The sequence below is a fragment of the Echeneis naucrates genome, chromosome 23 (assembly GCF_900963305.1).
Source record: "Echeneis naucrates chromosome 23, fEcheNa1.1, whole genome shotgun sequence".
Classification (NCBI taxonomy): Eukaryota; Metazoa; Chordata; class Actinopteri; order Carangiformes; family Echeneidae; genus Echeneis; species Echeneis naucrates.
Genome location: NC_042533.1, coordinates 3,155,146 through 3,173,771, shown reverse-complemented (window position 1 = coordinate 3,173,771; position 18,626 = coordinate 3,155,146). Strand labels below are relative to the sequence as shown.

The 18,626-nt window shown below is 42.6% G+C and overlaps 1 protein-coding gene across 3 annotated transcripts in view; it reads left to right on the top strand.

The window, feature by feature from the left end:
- The window catches only part of pawr (PRKC, apoptosis, WT1, regulator), a 48,607-nt gene extending 35,884 nt beyond the window's left edge, over positions 1-12,723 (top strand). For all 3 annotated transcript variants that reach the window (XM_029494816.1, XM_029494815.1, XM_029494817.1), the window contains exons 4-7: positions 2,083-2,117; positions 6,278-6,386; positions 8,473-8,577; positions 11,284-12,723. In XM_029494816.1, the coding sequence (XP_029350676.1) occupies positions 2,083-2,117; positions 6,278-6,386; positions 8,473-8,577; positions 11,284-11,370 (336 nt within the window). In that variant the 3' untranslated portion in view covers positions 11,371-12,723. The remainder of the gene's footprint in view (positions 1-2,082; positions 2,118-6,277; positions 6,387-8,472; positions 8,578-11,283) is intronic.
- Positions 12,724-18,626: the final 5,903 nt, after the last annotated feature.

Sequence of the window (18,626 nt, the reverse complement as noted above, 5' to 3'; positions counted from 1 at the left end):
GCACTGACCTCGTCTCACAGATTCATATCCCAGGCGGGAAGGTGCATGCTGTGAAACGATGCCAAAAGGTGCAGGCGTGATGAGGGAAATGAACTCTGATGTTCAGTGTTTCTAATAAACAAGATACGATTTCATCTTTGATCTGACAGAAGGAAATTCTCAGGAAGAGCTTTGTCTGGTGAATATTGTGTATTTATCTGCATGAGGGCGGACATGATGCCTCGTGTAGCTGTCTGCAGCACCAAGATTCCAACTTCTTATAATCTTATGGTGCAAAAATCCACAACTGCGATTTGTTTATTGCACTTGGCCATTTTTCCATTTTGATTATATATACCTTGACACTCTTAAGTTAAAAATAGCGCTTTTCTTGTCTTTCAGTCTGCTCAAAGTGTTTCCTGATGCGTCTTCACTCACATATTCTCACCGACGCCGCTGACCGTCTGATTCGTGACGGAGCCGCTCCGCCTTCTGAGGTTTGGTCTGTGTTGTGCAGCCCACGGTAGCATTTGATTGGTTGTCCTCCAACAGTCGAATATTTCGCTCCAGCTCAGAGAAACATTTTGAGCTCATTCCTAGTTAATCCAGCAAATTCCCACTTTGGCGTTGTCATATTTACGGTCCTTACTCACACACACACACACATCATCGCTGTTGCTCCCTTTTTGTTTTTGCAAACGATGACTGGCACAGCCTCACGACACCTGCTGACCGCCGTGACCTTCGCTGATATAGTTCTTTTGATTCATAACCCCGTTACACCGCAGAAAATAATCAGTCCAGTACGGCGGCGCTCGTCTGTCAGCCAATGCCTTTGGAGTGTAAAACTTCTCGCCAAATACGTGCACTGAATTTTCTGCAGAAATGGGACCGTAAATAATCAGATTCCCGTTGGGCTGGTTCTCCAGGTCAGCTGTTCACAGAAACCTGTCAAAGCAAACACACATTTACATTTAGACTGCATTTTTTCTTTCTGTGGTGACTGTTAGTTGTGGTCGGAGGATCCAGCTTTTAAAACAATATGCACCATGTGGCAGCTCATTGACTCTTCACATCTCTAATTTGGTAACTCTTTATTTAAGGATTTCCTCAGAGATGGGGATATGCTCAGAGCCCCGAGGCAACGAGCCACTGTGATTCCAGCTTCTATCAGACAAACGATGAAACAACATTTTTTAAACTCAAAAATGTATCCAGAAACAAGTCTTTTTCTATGATGTCATTTTTTGTTGCAGCCCTCGATGCTGAAATGTTCTTATCTTTTAAATCTCGTCTCTTCAGTAACCTCTATGTGGACAACTAATTTTCTGAAAAACGAAAAAAGCAGCCCAACAGGTAAAATCCTACAGTTTTTCTAAGCTTAATGGTATCTAGGCCAGTCTGAAAATGGCACACAGGGCTGTTTTTTAGAAGTACCATCTATCTACCTGAGACCAGATTCCAGATAAGACGGTCTGGAGGTAAGATTGAACTACTATAACTGTAAAACCTGCCAAACCTGCACTTGAAAAAACAGCTGCCGGATTACACCAAATCCTAGAAAATGTCAGTTTTCTAAAACAAGATTCATCAAATTGCTCTTAAATCCAGGTAGTTTGACACCCCCCCTTAGTAAATCTGTCCAGGGCTGAGCTGGGGAGAGATGAGGGTCAGGATTTCATCCACAGGTAATGGATGGTGTGTCATTGAGAGGCGGCGGCTGATGCGTGCGACGAGTCGGGCAAAGCTGAGCTCTGACTGATAGATTGTGGCAGAAGTGAGGCTCCTCAATCAAACCCCGGGACCCCTCAGCTGCACGAGACCTCAGGACATGAGATGCATATTCCTCTAACGCCGTCTGGGACACACACCTTAGTTTTTTATTTTTTATTTTTGAAGGAAAGCCTTTTCAGTGGAGCATCACTGCTGTGTACATCTAAACATTTAGATTATGGAAAAATGGGGAAAGAAGGGAAACACACACCTCCGTGGTGCCAAACAAGACTGAGAAGGCCGAAAACTCTTCTCACAAAGCATTCCAAAGCAGTCCAGTTTGAATTCATGTCTTTTCATTCACTCTCCTCTTATGTTTGTCTCTTTCAGGATACCCCGAGGTGTGGGAACAGTCGGCACAAGAGGTGAGACTTTTTTTTATTTTTGTTGTCTTAAATCCTGGAGCTGCTTCAGCATCACTGGCCTGTGACAAGAGGAGAAACAAACATTTTGAGTCATCAGTTACCAGAGCAGATTCCACCTGAAATGCATCAGTTGATGATTTCTCTTTTTGTACCCATGCTGCGCTTTTCATGCTTTCATGGCAGAAGATGGGATGATGGTTGATGGTTTTTCGTTTGTTGTTGTTGAGTTTTGTTTTTTTTTTTTTTTTTTTAAACAGTAGTTGACAGGATGCCATCTGGAGCCTGGACACTTTGTTCAGACCATCACTTCACAGCAATGGGCAGCAAAGACTGCTGAAAATAAATCACTTGCTTTGAAAGGTTTGGAGTCTAAAATGTTTGCTACAGCTCGGTCAGAATTGCTTTGGCATTTGATAAAGGACTTTCAGAATTTCTAAAGGCGTTGATGCTTGTACCAACACCTTCTCTTGGGCACATAGTCGTTTTCTTTTTTCAGTTTTATGCAATTTGCTGTCATAATTTTGACAGAGAACACTGTGGCTCTTTTATCTGCTTCTAAATTACTACCCCAGAAAAGATTTTCTTTTTTTACATTGCCCGTGTCGCTTTTGTGTGCTGTTATTATGAAGCATGTCAGAGGAAACAGCTCAAAATGCAGAATCTGATCAGGACAACCTGCAATGAATCTCCTTGTGCGTCCAGTGTGTGTTCATTTTTTTGCAACCAAATTGGGAAGCTGTGGCCAGCGCCAACAGCCCAGTTCACCACCTGACCATTCAATCTGGCCATGTAATTATGGCTGCAGCCCTCATCAGCTGGCTTGACTGCACTTGGACGCTCTGCAAGCCTGCAACGGATAAACCACCAGGTGGGCAGGCCAGCACAAGATGGCTGAAAGAGCAACTTAAAACACGAGTGTAGCTCCCATTTCTCTCCATCGCCTCCAGATTTAAGCCATCCCTCTGCACAGTTTATCCCTCATGTTCCATCTCAGGATGTAAAATCGCAGCGAACTCTGGAAAAATGTGGAGTGTTTTTAATCTTTCCTGGCTTTCAGCCCGAAAAAACTTCACCAAAGTGCATTGCAGTGTGTGTCTGTCTGTCCTCTGATAAATGCAGCATTTCAAATGATCTGTCAAGCAGTACTTTATTTCAATAATATCTCGAGTGCTTCACACTACTTACCACTGCCCCGCACTCCACTGTGTGTTTTGGCTGAAAGTAAGTGTGGGAATACGACACAGGGCTGTTTCTAAACGTAGAAATTAATCTTAAAAAAAAAAAAAAAAAAACAGAATGGATTTCACTGCGCTAAGAGCAGCAGCTTTCAGCTTTTTTGTCTTAAAGCGTTCAGTATATTTTCAGTTTGCCAAGTTCTAATTGTAGCAGTTGTCCGTCATGAAGATGAGCTGCCCACTTTTAAATGGCATGTGTAACGCCAACACTCTAAGTTTATAAAAAAAAAAGGCAAAAGCTGTTATTTTAGTCTGAGTTATGCTCTGCCTGTCTCATCTTCCCTCCAGTAGCTTCCTCTTTGCTCTGACTTGTGTGCTCTCTACTTTACAGCCGCAGTTCAGATGTGACTGCAAAGCAAAACAGGAAAGAAGAGCCTTAAAAATGGAGCAGTATTATTTAGAAGCACATTTGGGAAAATTACAAAATCCCCAGTGCTCTTCTGTCTTCTTCCATAATGCTCAACGTGTTTTTAGCACTTCTCTTCTCCAGTCATAAGACCTAAAGCTGCATATCTGAACAGTGTTTAATTCATGTATCACATTTTTCATCTACAAACGTCCCCAACATTAAAGCAGCGTCACAAACACCGACTGAAGTCGAACCTCTTAACTCCTCTTACACCTTTTTATGTTTCACTGTCCTGTTATTCTAAACTAATTAAATTCCATCAGCACGCCTTACTTTGCAAAATGTTGTATGCTATGCAGAGAAAAAAAAAAAGCTCTGTCCAAAGGTCGGGTAGGTTGCAGCAGAGCGACCTGTTTGCTTAAGATACCTCAGACTCTTTACTGTCCCTGTCAATGGAGTTTTCGTGATGTTTCCTATGCGTTTAAAAGATTGGGACGTGTCCGAGCTTGGCGGGTGTTAATCTGATGGTTGTGTACCTTGTGTTGTTGTTTCCACATTGATACATGAGCTGGTGAGAGGTGTTGTTAAACCCGCGGCTGCTGCTGTTGTTGGCTCTCCCGGCCATGCTTTTCCTTCCCACCTGCTGAGGCTCCCAAGTGCGTGTGATTGGCTGAGCCTCTCCCTCCCCCAGACCTCGTCCTGTGGGGTGCTAATGGGCAGCGGTGTGATATTTAGTATCGAGGCCATGGATGTTTAGGCTGGGCTTCGTCGCCCGCTGGGCGCCCCAGAGTACCCGAGTGTGTGTGTGTGTGTGTGTGTGCGCGACAGTGAAGAAATCTCTGCAAACAAGATGGCACTGGTTTGTTTTCTGACTCTTTTTAGGGCACCGCTCTCGTGCTGTGTAATGTGTGTGTGTCTGTGTGTGCTCATGCTGATAAAGGGAGAGTAGCCTTGAGGAGTAACAATGAGAGAGACAAATGAAATGCACTTTATCTCGGTGTAGGCAACCACCGAGGAGAGCGCTTCAAGGACTCCCCCTCCATCAAAAGCAATGAGCACAGCCGAGTCTGGCTCTCTGTGAGAACGGACAAAAGTAAGCTGTTGGGTGTGTAAATGTCAGGTAACACAAAAACACTGCCTCTGCATGTGTTCATCAGCAGACTGAGTTAAACAGAAGAGTCACCAGTTTAGTCCTGTGTTTGCTTCATTCCTGAATCCTCCTGCTGTGAGGCCTGAGCGAAAATTCAAATCTTCATATATTTTGTATTTGAAATCAGGCAAAAATGAGCAAAATTTCCCACTTGACTGAGTGCGCCTGTGGAGTCTTAGCTGGAGGGTGAAAGTATTGCTGCGGCTTCTTCCCACAGTTCAACATGTAGGTCTGTATATGTCCTGGGACAGACCTGCGACCTGTCCAGGTAATTCCAGGTTGTACTGAGAGAAGATTTAATTTTTTTTTTTTATTATTATTATGATTATTTCTCACATGTAACTTGGATGACTGTAAATTTGAGGTATTTCACTGCATTTTCAGTGCATTTCATTGCACTCCAGGCAACATAAGCAACAATCAGAGTAAAACGATGGACCTTCGTTGCATCTCCTTCTCTACACTTTCATCTACCCAGTAAAAGCCCAAATAAAGCAATTTTCTATGTTGTGACAGCTCATATTCATATTGCCCACTGCTTCCTCTCCAGTCACAGAGTTAAAGTACTTTGTAAAGTAGTCTAATAATGGGAACATCATTTTTGGCAGATCATGAAAGGAGTGCAGATGGTACAGAGGAGAGTTATATTTGTCCTTTGTCTTGCCTGCAGCTCTCCTGTCTGTTTCAACAGCAGGAAAACACTGAAAGTCGGCCCCCTCCCCACCGTCCAAAAAAATAAAACTTGATTCCCAGGGAGGCTTCATAAACCTGGCACAGTCTGTTCTTACCGGGGAGTGAGTGGAGAATCGTTGTAGTTGGGGCAGTACAGAGCCGGCAACTCATTCCAAGTTTCCACATCAACAATTATTGAAATAAGATCAGTAAGAAAAATAACCTGCACGCGATTATTCCCTCCCTCAGCTGCCCCAGAATCCATCACTAAGCAGCAAGGAAGTGGGAAGGAGATTAGATTAATTTTCTGCTCGAGCTCATTACAGAAACCTTTAAAAGCGTTTTTATTTTCCTCACCAGTTTGAGGACAGTGACACACATTTGCCAGACAAAGAAAAAAAGGTTTACAGCATAATTGAGCCTATTTGAAGTTGCAGAATGTAAAACGTTTCTCTTCTTTTGCACCAAACTTGCAGACCTTCGCTGGCCTTTTCCCTGTTAATGGAATAAAAGGCAGAGGCCTGTTAATAATGCATGTCTAATTGAAAGGTGCAGCATGCAAACGATGTTCCCACCTGTTCTTTTGATGATGGACGTGTCCTCCCATTGAAGTTTTAATCAAGTAGGCATAATTCATGCCTTCAAAAAGCACCAGAGTGAATACCGGACATTTTCAATAAAGGACATGGTAATTAAATGTCACCCCAAATGTAAGAATTTCCTAATGTGGTGTGTCTGTGTGTTTTTGTAACAGCTCTGCAGGACCAGGATCTGAGGAGGAGCTCGGTGGGAGCAGCAGGCAGCGACACAACCGTCACGGCAGAGATGGAGGTCTGGAGAAAAGGATGGAGGAGCTAGAAAAGGTGCGACTGGTGACCCCGTTGTTCATATCGCTGCTCGTTCCATAAACTGGAGCCAACTGCTCATGAATAAAACATGAACGTCCTCCACAAAAAACAAGCCAGTTTGGTTTTATAGGAATAGTTTGGCAATCGAGGAATTACGACTATTAACTTTCAGTGCCGTTCTCATGTCAACTTCGCTTACAGTCGCCTTTAAACTTCATATAATAATATCTTGTTCTGTTGAATCTGCAGCCAAACCAAAAATATGGCAAACTATGATGTCTTAATGACTGAACATTAGCAATTTAACTGGTTCCCCTCACATCAGATCTATATACTCTGCTGATCTCAGGATCAGTGAGGATTTTTCCCAAAATGTCAAGCTGTAAATCACCCGACTTCATTCACAGAGAGTTTTAAAGGTTTAGGTGAGGCTAATAAAAGCTTTAAATCATACAGACTTTTTTTATTATTATTATTATTATTATTATTATTATTATTGCTGATTAAAAAGGGGGACTGGAACGTTTCCTGTCATTGTCCAGATGAGTCAGAATACACGTGTAGGCAGGTTTCATCGCCTCCCTGCTGTGAAAAGGTCAGAGCCTGTTGTGTTGGAAACTGCAGCAACATACGGAGCCAAACTCGAGGGTCCTAAACGAACATCTTGTCGGCTGCGTCATTCTGGCCACTTGAGTTTAGTTATTTATATCAGTTTATTTATATACATTTATTTTTTCCTACCTCTTCTTCGTTTTCACTCGTCTGCTTTCTGCCCTCAGGCATCATTTTAAATGATTTTTGTACCTACCACTTACTTCCTTTACTAAGACTTTGAAAATTTCAAATATTTAAATCCTTTCTGGTTGATTTTAGTAAATATTCTCATATTTTGAGGTTCTTGATTTTTGATTTTAATCATTGATTCATTAAGAAAAGAGCTCATTCAATGTGTAGGAAAGCTCAGTTATAAATGTGTACCTTTTTTTTTTTTATTAAAGTAAAATCAATGTAGAAAAAAATTAACTTGCCATCTCAGCCAGCGTTGCTCTTTCTCTCTCTGTTACTTTCTCTGTCGAAACGAAGTAAAATGTTCCTGCCAAAAACACCTCAGAATAAATATAATCGTAGATCCAGAAGAGACCTGCATCCATGTGTTGGTTTGCCATTATCCATTTTTAAAAACAGGAAGGTGAGCGGATCTTTGTTGGCTACATCATTCTTTGTGCCTACCTGCACATTTGGTTTCCATGGAAACAGCTTCACGTTTATCAGAAAGTGGAAATCTTAGTTTGAGGTTAGTTTCCAACATAAACACACAGCAGCTTGATCATGTGAACCATATGAGTTTACATCATGCACACATAGTTTCTCTGTCTCACGGGAGGTATAGGAGGCAGGCAGGAACTCATTGGCCTTTAACCAAGCACCCCTCAAAAGAAATACAATATTAACACACTGTTCAAAGTTAAAACTGTCACATCCCAAAAACTGAATGTTTTTTTTTTCCTTTGTTTGTTTTTTATCGATCGATTTGGTTTTAAAAAAAAAAAAAAGTTTGCCGGAGGAAAACGTGTTTTCGATGAAGTCGTCTCTGTCACGCTGCAGATTAATACACAGCCCTGAACGTTCTCAACAATTCAGTTTGCTGTTACAGTTTTGGCTGCACAGCAGGAAAGATGAATTCACCTGAAATGGGCCGGCAGCATTTCTAATAAACAATAAATAAACGTCTTCGTTGGAGCCTTTTTCCATCTCTGCCATGACGTGTTGAAGAGGCAGCCAGTCAGATGAACAGGAAGGATTTTCTCCTCGGGCCTTTCAGAAAACACGTACAACACTTGAATTTGAATCCGATGCAGCAAACAGTTCACTTAAAGAACCAGACCTTTCCAAGATTTGAAGGAAACTACATCTTGTCTATGTCAGCTACATTCAGCCCTTACAGTGCACAGCTAAACCCTTCATGCACCCGGGACACCGGACCTTGTTGTCCCTGTGTGTTTAAGTCAGTTTTTGAGTAAGTGCTGAATAACTTGATGTTATTTCAGGGCTCCTCTGCTGAAACAAAATGCTGTGTGGTTCATGTAATGTGTGTCTGTAGGAGCTGTGCAGAGAGCGTCAGGAGAACGCCAGGTTGCTGAAGGCCCACCAGGACAAAGACGACCTCATTGGGAAGCTGAAGGAGGAAATTGACTTGTTGAACAGAGTGAGTCCAGCCTACATACCGCTCTGCTCTGATGTCTGATATTTTGAGCGATTCTTTGTGCTTCCATGTGTGGGCAGCTTGCGGGGGCGACAAATCATCATTTGGCATTTTAGTGGAGTTGCGTGTAATAGCTGTGTGTTTCTCTGCGCTGATTCTTCAAGCATCAACAAACTATTTATGGATTCACACACATGTTGACGATGTATGTTTTCCTCACAGGCTCACGTTTAGTGCACTTTGTATTTTAAACACCATGAAAACTCACCAGAGCTTCGATTTGATTTCAGCTTCCAAAGACCGTGGTCAGTGTAGAAGGTGACGTTCATATCTTATTGATTTAATATCCTGTTGGCTAAGATATGTTTTCTGTATTTTTGAAAGAATCTAAATTCTTAAATTTGTTCTATTATATAAAGACCAAAAGAAGTTAATCAAACTTTGAGCTCAGCCTTCAGAGTCAAATAAGTAAATTTGAATGTAATAACTGCTGTTGTCTTTTCACACTCAGTAAAGTGGAGCCACAGCTCAAACTAAATGACCTCCTAATTACAGCTTTGGCTTCTTCAGCCCATCTCTGGTATGAACCAAAGACCAGCTTCACCTCACACTCTGCTTTCCCACATATGTTTTACCGCCGTACTCCAAAATTCATACCTGAATGGTTCCATTGTTGTTATGCAGTTAATTAGTATAACTCTGCTTTAAGTCTGTAAGCACGCTTTGTGGAGTTCCCGCCGATGTAAAGGGACCGAGCTAGCGATGCAGTGCTGATTGGAAGTCTTGTACTGCTGCTAAAGGTCAGGTCTGTTCTCTGCCTGCTTTCTAAATAATTGGGAACTTTCACTGGCCTCTAAATGGACACCCTGCTCCAATTATTACACGGTACAGGCCACCTTTAGAAAAATAAAACAAAAAACCTGGCTTAGAAAAAGTATTTAGGACTGAATTAGGATTCACTTGTACTGGTAACTGTGTCATGGAGGTCAGCATATAGCTCAAAGCTCACTTTCATCAGACTTTGAGTGCCGAACTTCGGACGGTGGGCTCTGCAGAGGAGTCCTCCATCGGGAGGTAGGCGAGTCAAGACATGACTATGTCCACGAGTGATAAGTTGCCTCACTTGGTAATTATCACCAGAAGAGAAACTCTGAGTGTTGTATAGCGAAATGAACCCACTTGCAGGGGTCATGTGTGTTTTTAAGTTTGCTTTGCCCCCCCCCCCCACCACCTCAGCCTGGATCCTGTTTCCTGCTCGCAGCGTGGTCAGGGTTGAGAGGTCAAGGGACACTCGGGTAAGCTGATGTCTCTTTATACTCAGCAGCTGGAGTGAAAACTCTGTGAACCCGCTGAGCCCTCATCTCCTTTTCATCCCAGACTGTCAACAATCCCTCAACTTGGAGCCATTGTCCCATCGGTGTCTCTGTTTTCTGGCATTTCTGAATGTTATTGGTGGGAATAGATCTGTAGGACTCTGAAGTCTTGGATATTCAGAAAAAAGATCTCAGCTTTCCACCGCATAGCCAATCAAATCTGAACAACAAATCAATCCCGGGCCAGTGAATGCAGCGGTCAGTGTGCAATTTCAGCAACAAACCCCAATTTATCTTGGTCGGTTAATATCTGGGTGCGCTTGTCATTACTATGCAGCTGCACAAGCCACTTCCAAACACGAAGAGTCCAATATTGCAGCAGATTTCTTGCCGATAGCATCACATGGACAGGAAAGCGTTCATAAGAGAGCAGCTCTGTGTAAGGATGGTTGACACGCTGATAGCCATCGCAGCCGTCCCCGAGAGAGGCTTCCACAAGGCCTGATGGGAAAGCAGGAGATAAGAGCTGATCCAGTGTGGCGAGCTGCTGCAGAGGATGATTGAACCTTCAGTAACTGAAGTTTATTTATTAGTGAAAGAAAAAATAAACTCAGCTTCTGCGTCTCCCTCCAGATGTTCTGAGGAGAGACGTCATGTAAAGATGTCAGATCCACAAGAGCACGTCCAGCTGTGTCACACATGATGAGCTCTTCCGTCTATTGGCGCAGCAAATTGTGTGTTTAACACTGTGAGCTGACAGTGCTAATGTTTATTCTATAATTATGTGTGATATTTGGAGGACATCCACTTTGTTTTCGCTCTGGGTTTGGTCCCCACCAACCCCTGTGGGAAGCATTTGGATCTTCAGTAGCTAAAGTCTCTATGTATGTATGGGTATCTCTCTCACACAGTGCTGGTTCATCTTCAGAAAAAGAAAAAGGGTTGCATATTATTTATGTTGTTATAAAAAGTTAGTCTTGTTTTCGTCACTCCTCCTCTGCAGCGGAGACAACACGCTCCTCAGGCTGCATTCGCTTTCCTCACAGCACGACGAGGCTCATTCCTAACACTCATGTGATCATGACTGCTGATGGAACAAACCAAAAACAAGGGATGCCACTTGGATGAGTAAGCGCTCTGGCAACTCAGAGCCTCTCCCATCTGCAACTAATTGAAGCTGTTAATGTTTAATTTGTTGCTATCGAGGCCGCCTGGCCTGAGGGGGGAGGAGGGAGGAGGGAGGGGGGCCCTGGCAGCAAGTGATGCACGCTATAACTCTGAGACTAATGCTACACAGCCTGAGCAGACCCCTCAAAGGTATAGGAAGGCCGTCTAGAATATTTATGTGGTTAAATGTGTCCAGACAGCGCTAACCAATGAGACGTGTGTTTTTCAGGATCTGGATGATATTGAAGACGAGAATGAGCAACTCAAGCAGGAGAACAAGACTCTGCTGAAGGTGGTGGGTCAGCTGACGAGGTAGAACCACTCTGCAGGGCACGGACCCGACCCAGACCCCTTTCCTGTCCCACAACCTCCTGCGCCAAGTCCACCGCCGCAGCCTTTTCTCTGTTTGATTCTGTCTGTTAGAGCTCAAACTTTAAAGTAGTTGTTCTCAAAGCCTTAAAAAAAACAAACAAACAAAAAAAAACAAACACCCTGAGGAGGATTTATTCTCTCTGTTGTGGAAGCTGAGCGAACAAAGGATTGACGCTCTGCTGTCCCAACAGCCGCCTGTCGTCATATACATATTTAATGTAAATCTATTGTATATAGGCCATTTAGAGCTGTGCATTGTTTAGATTTTTAATAAGGTCTTAGCAAAGCAAAACTAAAATGAATGTACGTGCTGCAAAACTCCGTGCACACAGTCTTTTCGTACTTGCTTGGAGGCTTAACAACAACAACAACAACAACAACAAAAAGTGCGCACATCCAGTCACCCAGGTAAATTTAATGAGCTCTCCAGTGTTGCAGCGTGTGGTTTGAGTCTGAGGCCACTGCAGAGCTGCTGTGTAGAAACACTTGGACCAAATTCAACATAATTACTGCTGCAGTACCATCAGCCAAAGTGAAAGTAGTGCCTTGTGATACGTGAGATTTTTAATTTTTTTTTTTTTTTTTTCCTTAATCCTCTTCAGATCCTTTCTTGGTACATTTGAATCCCAAATAGTGCATCAACACACCTGAGTAAAGAAAATCCTATTTGAAATATTTCCAATTTAAATGATAAAGTTATCACAAGCAAGTTTTTTGATTTGTTTTTTTTTTTTATCAATTATACGCTTTATGCATTTCGATGTTAGTATCTGAATATTATACCCGTCAGTGAGGAGATGTTTTAGTTTGTATGTGGAGACTTTTTTTAAAAAGTGGTTTTGCTTTTGTTTACAAGTTATGATCTTTGCAATATTTGATAGTTTTAGTTTATGACATCTAAGATGTGTGGATTGAGCTAGTGTTTTGTGTGTGTGTGTGTGTGTGCGCGCGTGTGTGTGTGTGTGTGTGTGTGTGTGTGATTACCAAATGAACTGAAGGAACATACTATTTAAAATGCAGCTCTTTTGTTTACCCAAGGAACAGGTTTCACCAGTTGAGGAATTTGACGTTTCTGCCTTTAGATGATTTTATTCCCTGCTAATCAGTAAGTTGATAGACAGCTCGGCTTCCACGTACACTCACATATTTTGGGTTAAATATCCTGCCCACCCCCCCCCCCCCCCAATCCTCACACCCCCTCATGGTGCAGACAGAGCATCACAGACCCATCTCTATTTCCATTACATTATGCATGTACAAAAAATAAAGTCTTTTAATAAAAGTTTGATTATCTCTCTCCTCAGTCCACTCGCTTGTGTTCATTTCGATTAATTCAATGTGATGATACCATGCCGCTGAGTCAGTAATGCGATGTGATGGAGGCTTGGGGGGGGGCGGGTTCGGTCCTTCCACCTGCCTCGCACACACACACACAGTTGTAATCATTCAACATGCCTGCAACTGGGGCATGAAACCTTTGCTCACCCCACAGAACATCCATTATACCATTGAAACAAACATATTCCCTCAACCAGTGACAGCGAGGAGAGAGGCATCTACGTAAGAACCATATCAGGACTAATGTCAGCTAAATTTCCAGATAATAGCCTTTTTCAGTTGATTGAAAGCGCTGCAGGCTCCCTTCGTAATCCCTATTAGCATTTTTATGGGAAGTTGTAGAGTTGGTCATTTGAAATAGTCACTGAGGGTGACGACGATCCGTACCTGACTGTCCAAGGTCAGAAATTTTCTGGACTGTTTCAGTCTCAGCGTCGCTGAGTGAATTATTGGTGTAACCGGGTGTCTTTATGAATGCTTCTTTTGTGTGGTGATTTAAAAAGGCATTAAAATTTGTTTATCATCGTTAGACAGACAAACAAAAGAAGCAAACCGCTCCATAGATGACTGGCAAAATGTTACAGAAGATCTGAAACAAACTTTGAGACACAAAAGTCATGACAGTTTGGGAAATGCTGTGCACACAACAGTCTTTGTCAACTGTGAAGGCTGCAGGAATAAACAAATGAATTATTTAGTTATTCTCTTCCAGAGTTTGAGGCTTTGAAGGAGCATTTTAAAGCTAATTCATGCTGGGAAATAAAACGGAGGTGCTTTATTTTAATGGGGATATAATTTCCTGTTAGTTTCCTGAGAACTATTTAATGCAGCTCCACATACATCAATCAAACCTTCAAGACATTAGCTCTTTAGTCCTTAGATTTAGTTAAATGAGTTTATGACTCAGTGAATAAAACATGATAAAATCCAACCGATGAGAGGAATTTAGAGACCTTGGTTTGACCCAAGAGCCCTTAATTATGGCAAAAGTTAAAACTTTTTAGTGTAACACAACTGTTTGAATCTGTCTAGTTAGTTTATTGCTGTCGGGTCTCATCCAGGCTCCTGATTAATATCATATCCTGTAGAAAAGATGTGTTGATGACACAGCTTGATGTGACGCAGCCTCTGCTTTGGCTACAACAGATGGCGAGAACCGCAACACTGGAGGCAATAATAATAATAATGTTCAAATTTAAAAATGATGTCCTTTACACAACGTAACAAAGTGTTTGGATATTGAGTCAAGGCCGGGAATCTGAAAACGCAGCTGAGAGGTCCTGACTCTTATTTTAATGCATCCAAACTGACAACTTAAATACTGTTTCCAGGTTGTCTTCCCATTCATACATACGTAATTCAGCACATATGTTCACTTGGATTTTTGGAAAAACTGATTAGATTTTTGTGGTCAAAGGTCAAGGTGACCTCACAAATCATTTTTTAGCCATAAAATAGTTCATATTTAGCCTGGAGATAAATCTGGATTTAATCCATGTCAGAGATGTAATCTGAAACTAGTCTGGGAGGCCGAGGGATAAAACTGCAGCAGTCCTTTTTGGTTTTATGTCCATTTGCCACTTGAGGGAGTAACCAGACTCCTGGATGTGCTGCCTGCATATCTGCTCTGTGACATCATAGTCATTCTGATTTCTAACTTTACATATTTATATATATATATACACAACATGACCATCTTTTTCATTTTACTTACAGCTAAAAACTTGCTGCATGCTTTGAATAGCCTCAAAGCACTTTAGATCCTGAGAGACTGTTGGTCGGTGCAGAGAAGAGCTGCAGGCCTTATCTTGTTTCTTGAAGAAAACCGGCCATATTTCATTATCAGCCGGTTTCATGCTCGTGGTCGCTTCAATATCTGCGGTCTCTGGTGCAAGAACGCATTCATCCACACTGAAGGGATGGCAAGTGAGGATGGAACAGGGGAATGATCTGGGACATATTTGTGGAGTTTCCTGTGCCTGTTCCTTCTGGTCTCCTTTATCACGCCAGCCCATTTTCTCGACCACCAGTCTGAAAATGACTTGCGCCTTCCTCTGCCCCTTTTATACCTCGTTATCTAAAAGCTAAGATATCTGAGGTGACACTTTAAAGCCAGTATTCAAACCGAGGTGGCCTTGATGACGGGAAATTATTGCATTCCACCCTTTTGGCCTAATCTAATGTCCAATTTCCAGCCAAAGGCACAATCTCTCTTTCAAGCTGGTGAGATTTCTCTGTGGCGCCACCATGAAAGTGCTTTTTGAAGTCGTGCTGTATGTCCAGCTGATGTCTGCAAGCAAACTGGGGCTCTGAAAACAGCAAAAAACCAAACCAAACAACCGCACACATGCATTTCCCTCAAGACCTGGACCACATGTGGACCTGCCCTTTGTAGGAAAACCAATTGGATATTAACACGGTGCACAAACAGCGAGGAATAAACTAATGATAGTCCAAAGGTGTGACATTTACCAAGTGGAGTGATTTGACTCATTTGGCTCAGAGCGATGGCAAAGGCCAGGTGGAATCATTAAACTAAAGGAGGACAAAAGATTTATGTAACATGTGAAGCAAGATAATGAAACTTCAATGTCAAAATAGCTGAAAAATGTTCCATTAAAGTGCCCAAAACCAACATAAATTATAATGGTAGTGCTAATGGATGTTAGATTATTTTATGATGATAACTGTCTGATAACCAGAAGTGAATAAATTAAAATGCTATAAGGGATTTTGGGCATTTTTGACTAGTAATCAACAGTTTGTCCAGCAGCCAGGGTCTTGTTTGACCCATTGCTTTGGCTCTGTCTCTTGTTTCTCTTGTCCATTTGGCATAAATAATGTAGTTGAATCGTTTTAGAGAGGAAACATTTTGATCAGAGCCTCGATTTCAAAGTCACATTCAGAAATATTCTGGATGTTATTGGAGTGAGACTGACTTTGACTTCGGTACTCATCAAGAACCTCCACAGGCTGCAGAACAAACAGAGCGCTCCCTGCTGACACACGCAGGGGGCTTTGACTTTTCTCTGCAACTTGAATTAACAAAAGAAAAACATTTTCTTTGCTGACTTCAGCTAAAGGTTTGTCTCCAGAGTGTTCAGGGACACCAGACACCAGTGTGCTTCTGTTTTTGGGTGAACCCTCTCATCAGAGGTTCATTAGCTCCCTATGGGGACCCAATTAATTTTTGTAACATGAATTTACCTGAAATTTTATTTTGAAGCCTTACCACAAACCACATCATACAACAAACGTAGGATTTTCAAAGACATGAAAGGTGAAGAGCCGTGTACCATGGTGGTTATATCTATCCAATTAAAATCAAGCATATTTTCTACATGCTAGTTTTATTGGTGTCTATTAATGTCTCCTATGGTTCTTTCACGAAGTCTCATAGAGAGATGAAATTATTTCAAATTGCTCTGAGCAAACACTGCAAACCAGCAAACTTTTTTTAAATTGAAGAAGAATAAATAAATATACCAGTGGCCTGGATTTGGTTCCTCCACTTTCTTCCAGCAGGTGAGTTACGCTGCAGGTTAAATTCAGCAGTTTGCAGAAAGGTAAATATATTCATATACTGTAGACATGCCCTCTAAATCAGCATGAGTGTTGTGACTCATTGAAATGCTATTAAGAAGTGCAACATGTGAGTGTGAAGGAGAACTCGTCGTCTTCAGTGGGTCCTTGTGTTAAAGAGGAATAAATTCAATCACTTTAGGTTTCAGGGGAGAAATTTAGTGTCTTAAGAGCCTAACAGGATTCTGGTCCATGCCTGTTATATAAAATGTGACCTTTACATATAATGTGAAACGTAAAAAAGACAGTTAATGGTCCTGGCTGTAGCTTGTGGGTGGATCTTTGAATCTTATTTCTTTTTCCTTTCTTTCAGTACCTGGTTCGTGAACCCTGAGGCAAACTGTGCTCAATTTGCATGAGTACATTTTTTTTTTTTTTTTGTCTCTAAAATCTCTGCCTTTGAGGGAAGTTAAATCCCAACGGCGCCTTGAGACTCCGTCCAACTGAGGCCTGAGTGAAAACCTACGCTGGCAACCATCAGTCTGATTAGCATGAGTTTCATCAAATGGACGTTTTATTCACTTAAGGCGAGGTAAACCGAGCACAGCAGCACAACAGACCTGTTCGGTCAGTTGATGTGCGTGGACACACACACACACACACACAGCAGGATGACACACTTGAGTGGCTTGTTCTTCCACTGGGAATTAAGTCATCTGCTCCAGGCTCCGGAGGTTGCCATGGCAATGGGATACAATGTCTGTATGTCCCAAATACCCTCTATGAAAAAGGGGTGTCTTGGTTGTCCACTCACAGCCAGGAATCACGTTGTGTGAAACATATTCCTCACACCCTGCTCTCCTCCAGTTGGTGGCAGTGTGGACACCAAGAGGAAGCTCATCACGCATCTCAGGTGCTCTTTTTTTTTTTTTTAACTATCTTATGTGTCCAGTGATCCTTGTTGAGCAGCTCTCCCAGTGGAACAGCCCACTTATGCAGTCTGGGGAGAACGTGGAAATCCTCTTCATGGAAGGTTTTATTTCACTTTCTGTATCTGGTTTGATCTCATTTATTTCTGTTGAGCTTCTTCTCCACCACTACTGTTGCATTTCCTGAAAAAAAAAAAAAAAATCAATAACTGTTACATAACAAACTGCATCCACATGCTGCTGGATGTAAATACTGATGGACTAATGGGGGGCCTGTTGTCCTTTGATCCTGAATGTACTATTATCCCAATCTTGTTTATGACTGATCCTGTTTGTGATAGATTTGTTATTGACTATGATAATCAGGTTTTGCAAAATGCTGTCAGTTCATTTGAGTTCTATTTTCATCATTCTCACCATTTGCTCATCCATTTTAATAAGCCCAAACCTCCAGAGAGGGACCATGCGAATTTGAACGTTGTTGATGACTCACAAAGTCCATGCCAAGCAGAAAAGGAGGCAGCTCTAGGGAGCATCAGCAACCTCTGAAGGTCACGCTACGCTGTTACCATGACAGCGCAGGCCGCGCTTAGAGAAGTTGTTGCCGTTGTTGCTCAGTGAGGTCGAAGAGAGGGGCCCCTGCCTTGGGATTCATGCGAAAACAACAACTCCTGCCTGGCGTGTACACGCGCTCATCTCCCTCACCCATTCCCTCCCTCATCAGCACTACGGAGGCAGCAGGGGAGAGGCAGAAGTGCATGTTCAGCCCTGAGCACAGTCTCATTCAGAGCTGTCCCCTGGGAAGGACACACAAACACACAGAAGTATCATCAAGCGGCCTGTCAGAGACTTAAAACAGAATCCCTCTGTTGAATTCTGGGTGCGTGGCAGTCGAAGTGGCCGGAGTTTCACCTCTCCGGGCCATCCTGCAATATGTAAACAGTGTGAAAAGACTCCGTGCAGATGGTTTAGAGAGACACATACGCTAATCATCCATCTGTCATCTGCACTTACTCTGAAAAATGGCAGTCAACCACGAAAAACACACCCGTCTTCGTCCTCTTTGTCCTTCCATTCATTTGTCAGCCATCGCCGCCCACAGCTACCTGCCCCGTCTATGGAACACAAGCATTGCCATATGGCCAGGTGGCTACGAACTGAGTGGGAGGAGTGCAGAGTTCATCCATATATGCATGGCCATCCCCGTGGCAGCTCGCCAGGGAGCTGACTTCATAGGAAGCCCTAACAAGGCAATTATCCCTGTTCGGTTTCATTCTACTCCAGCTCAAGGTGCACTGTAGTCCTGGAGGGTTTGGAACCTTGAATGCCTGGAAAGCCCGCCTCAAGACTTGTTGCCCAGGGACTGAACAAGATTAATGTTCATGTGTAAAAGGCCACACGGGCAGTCGGA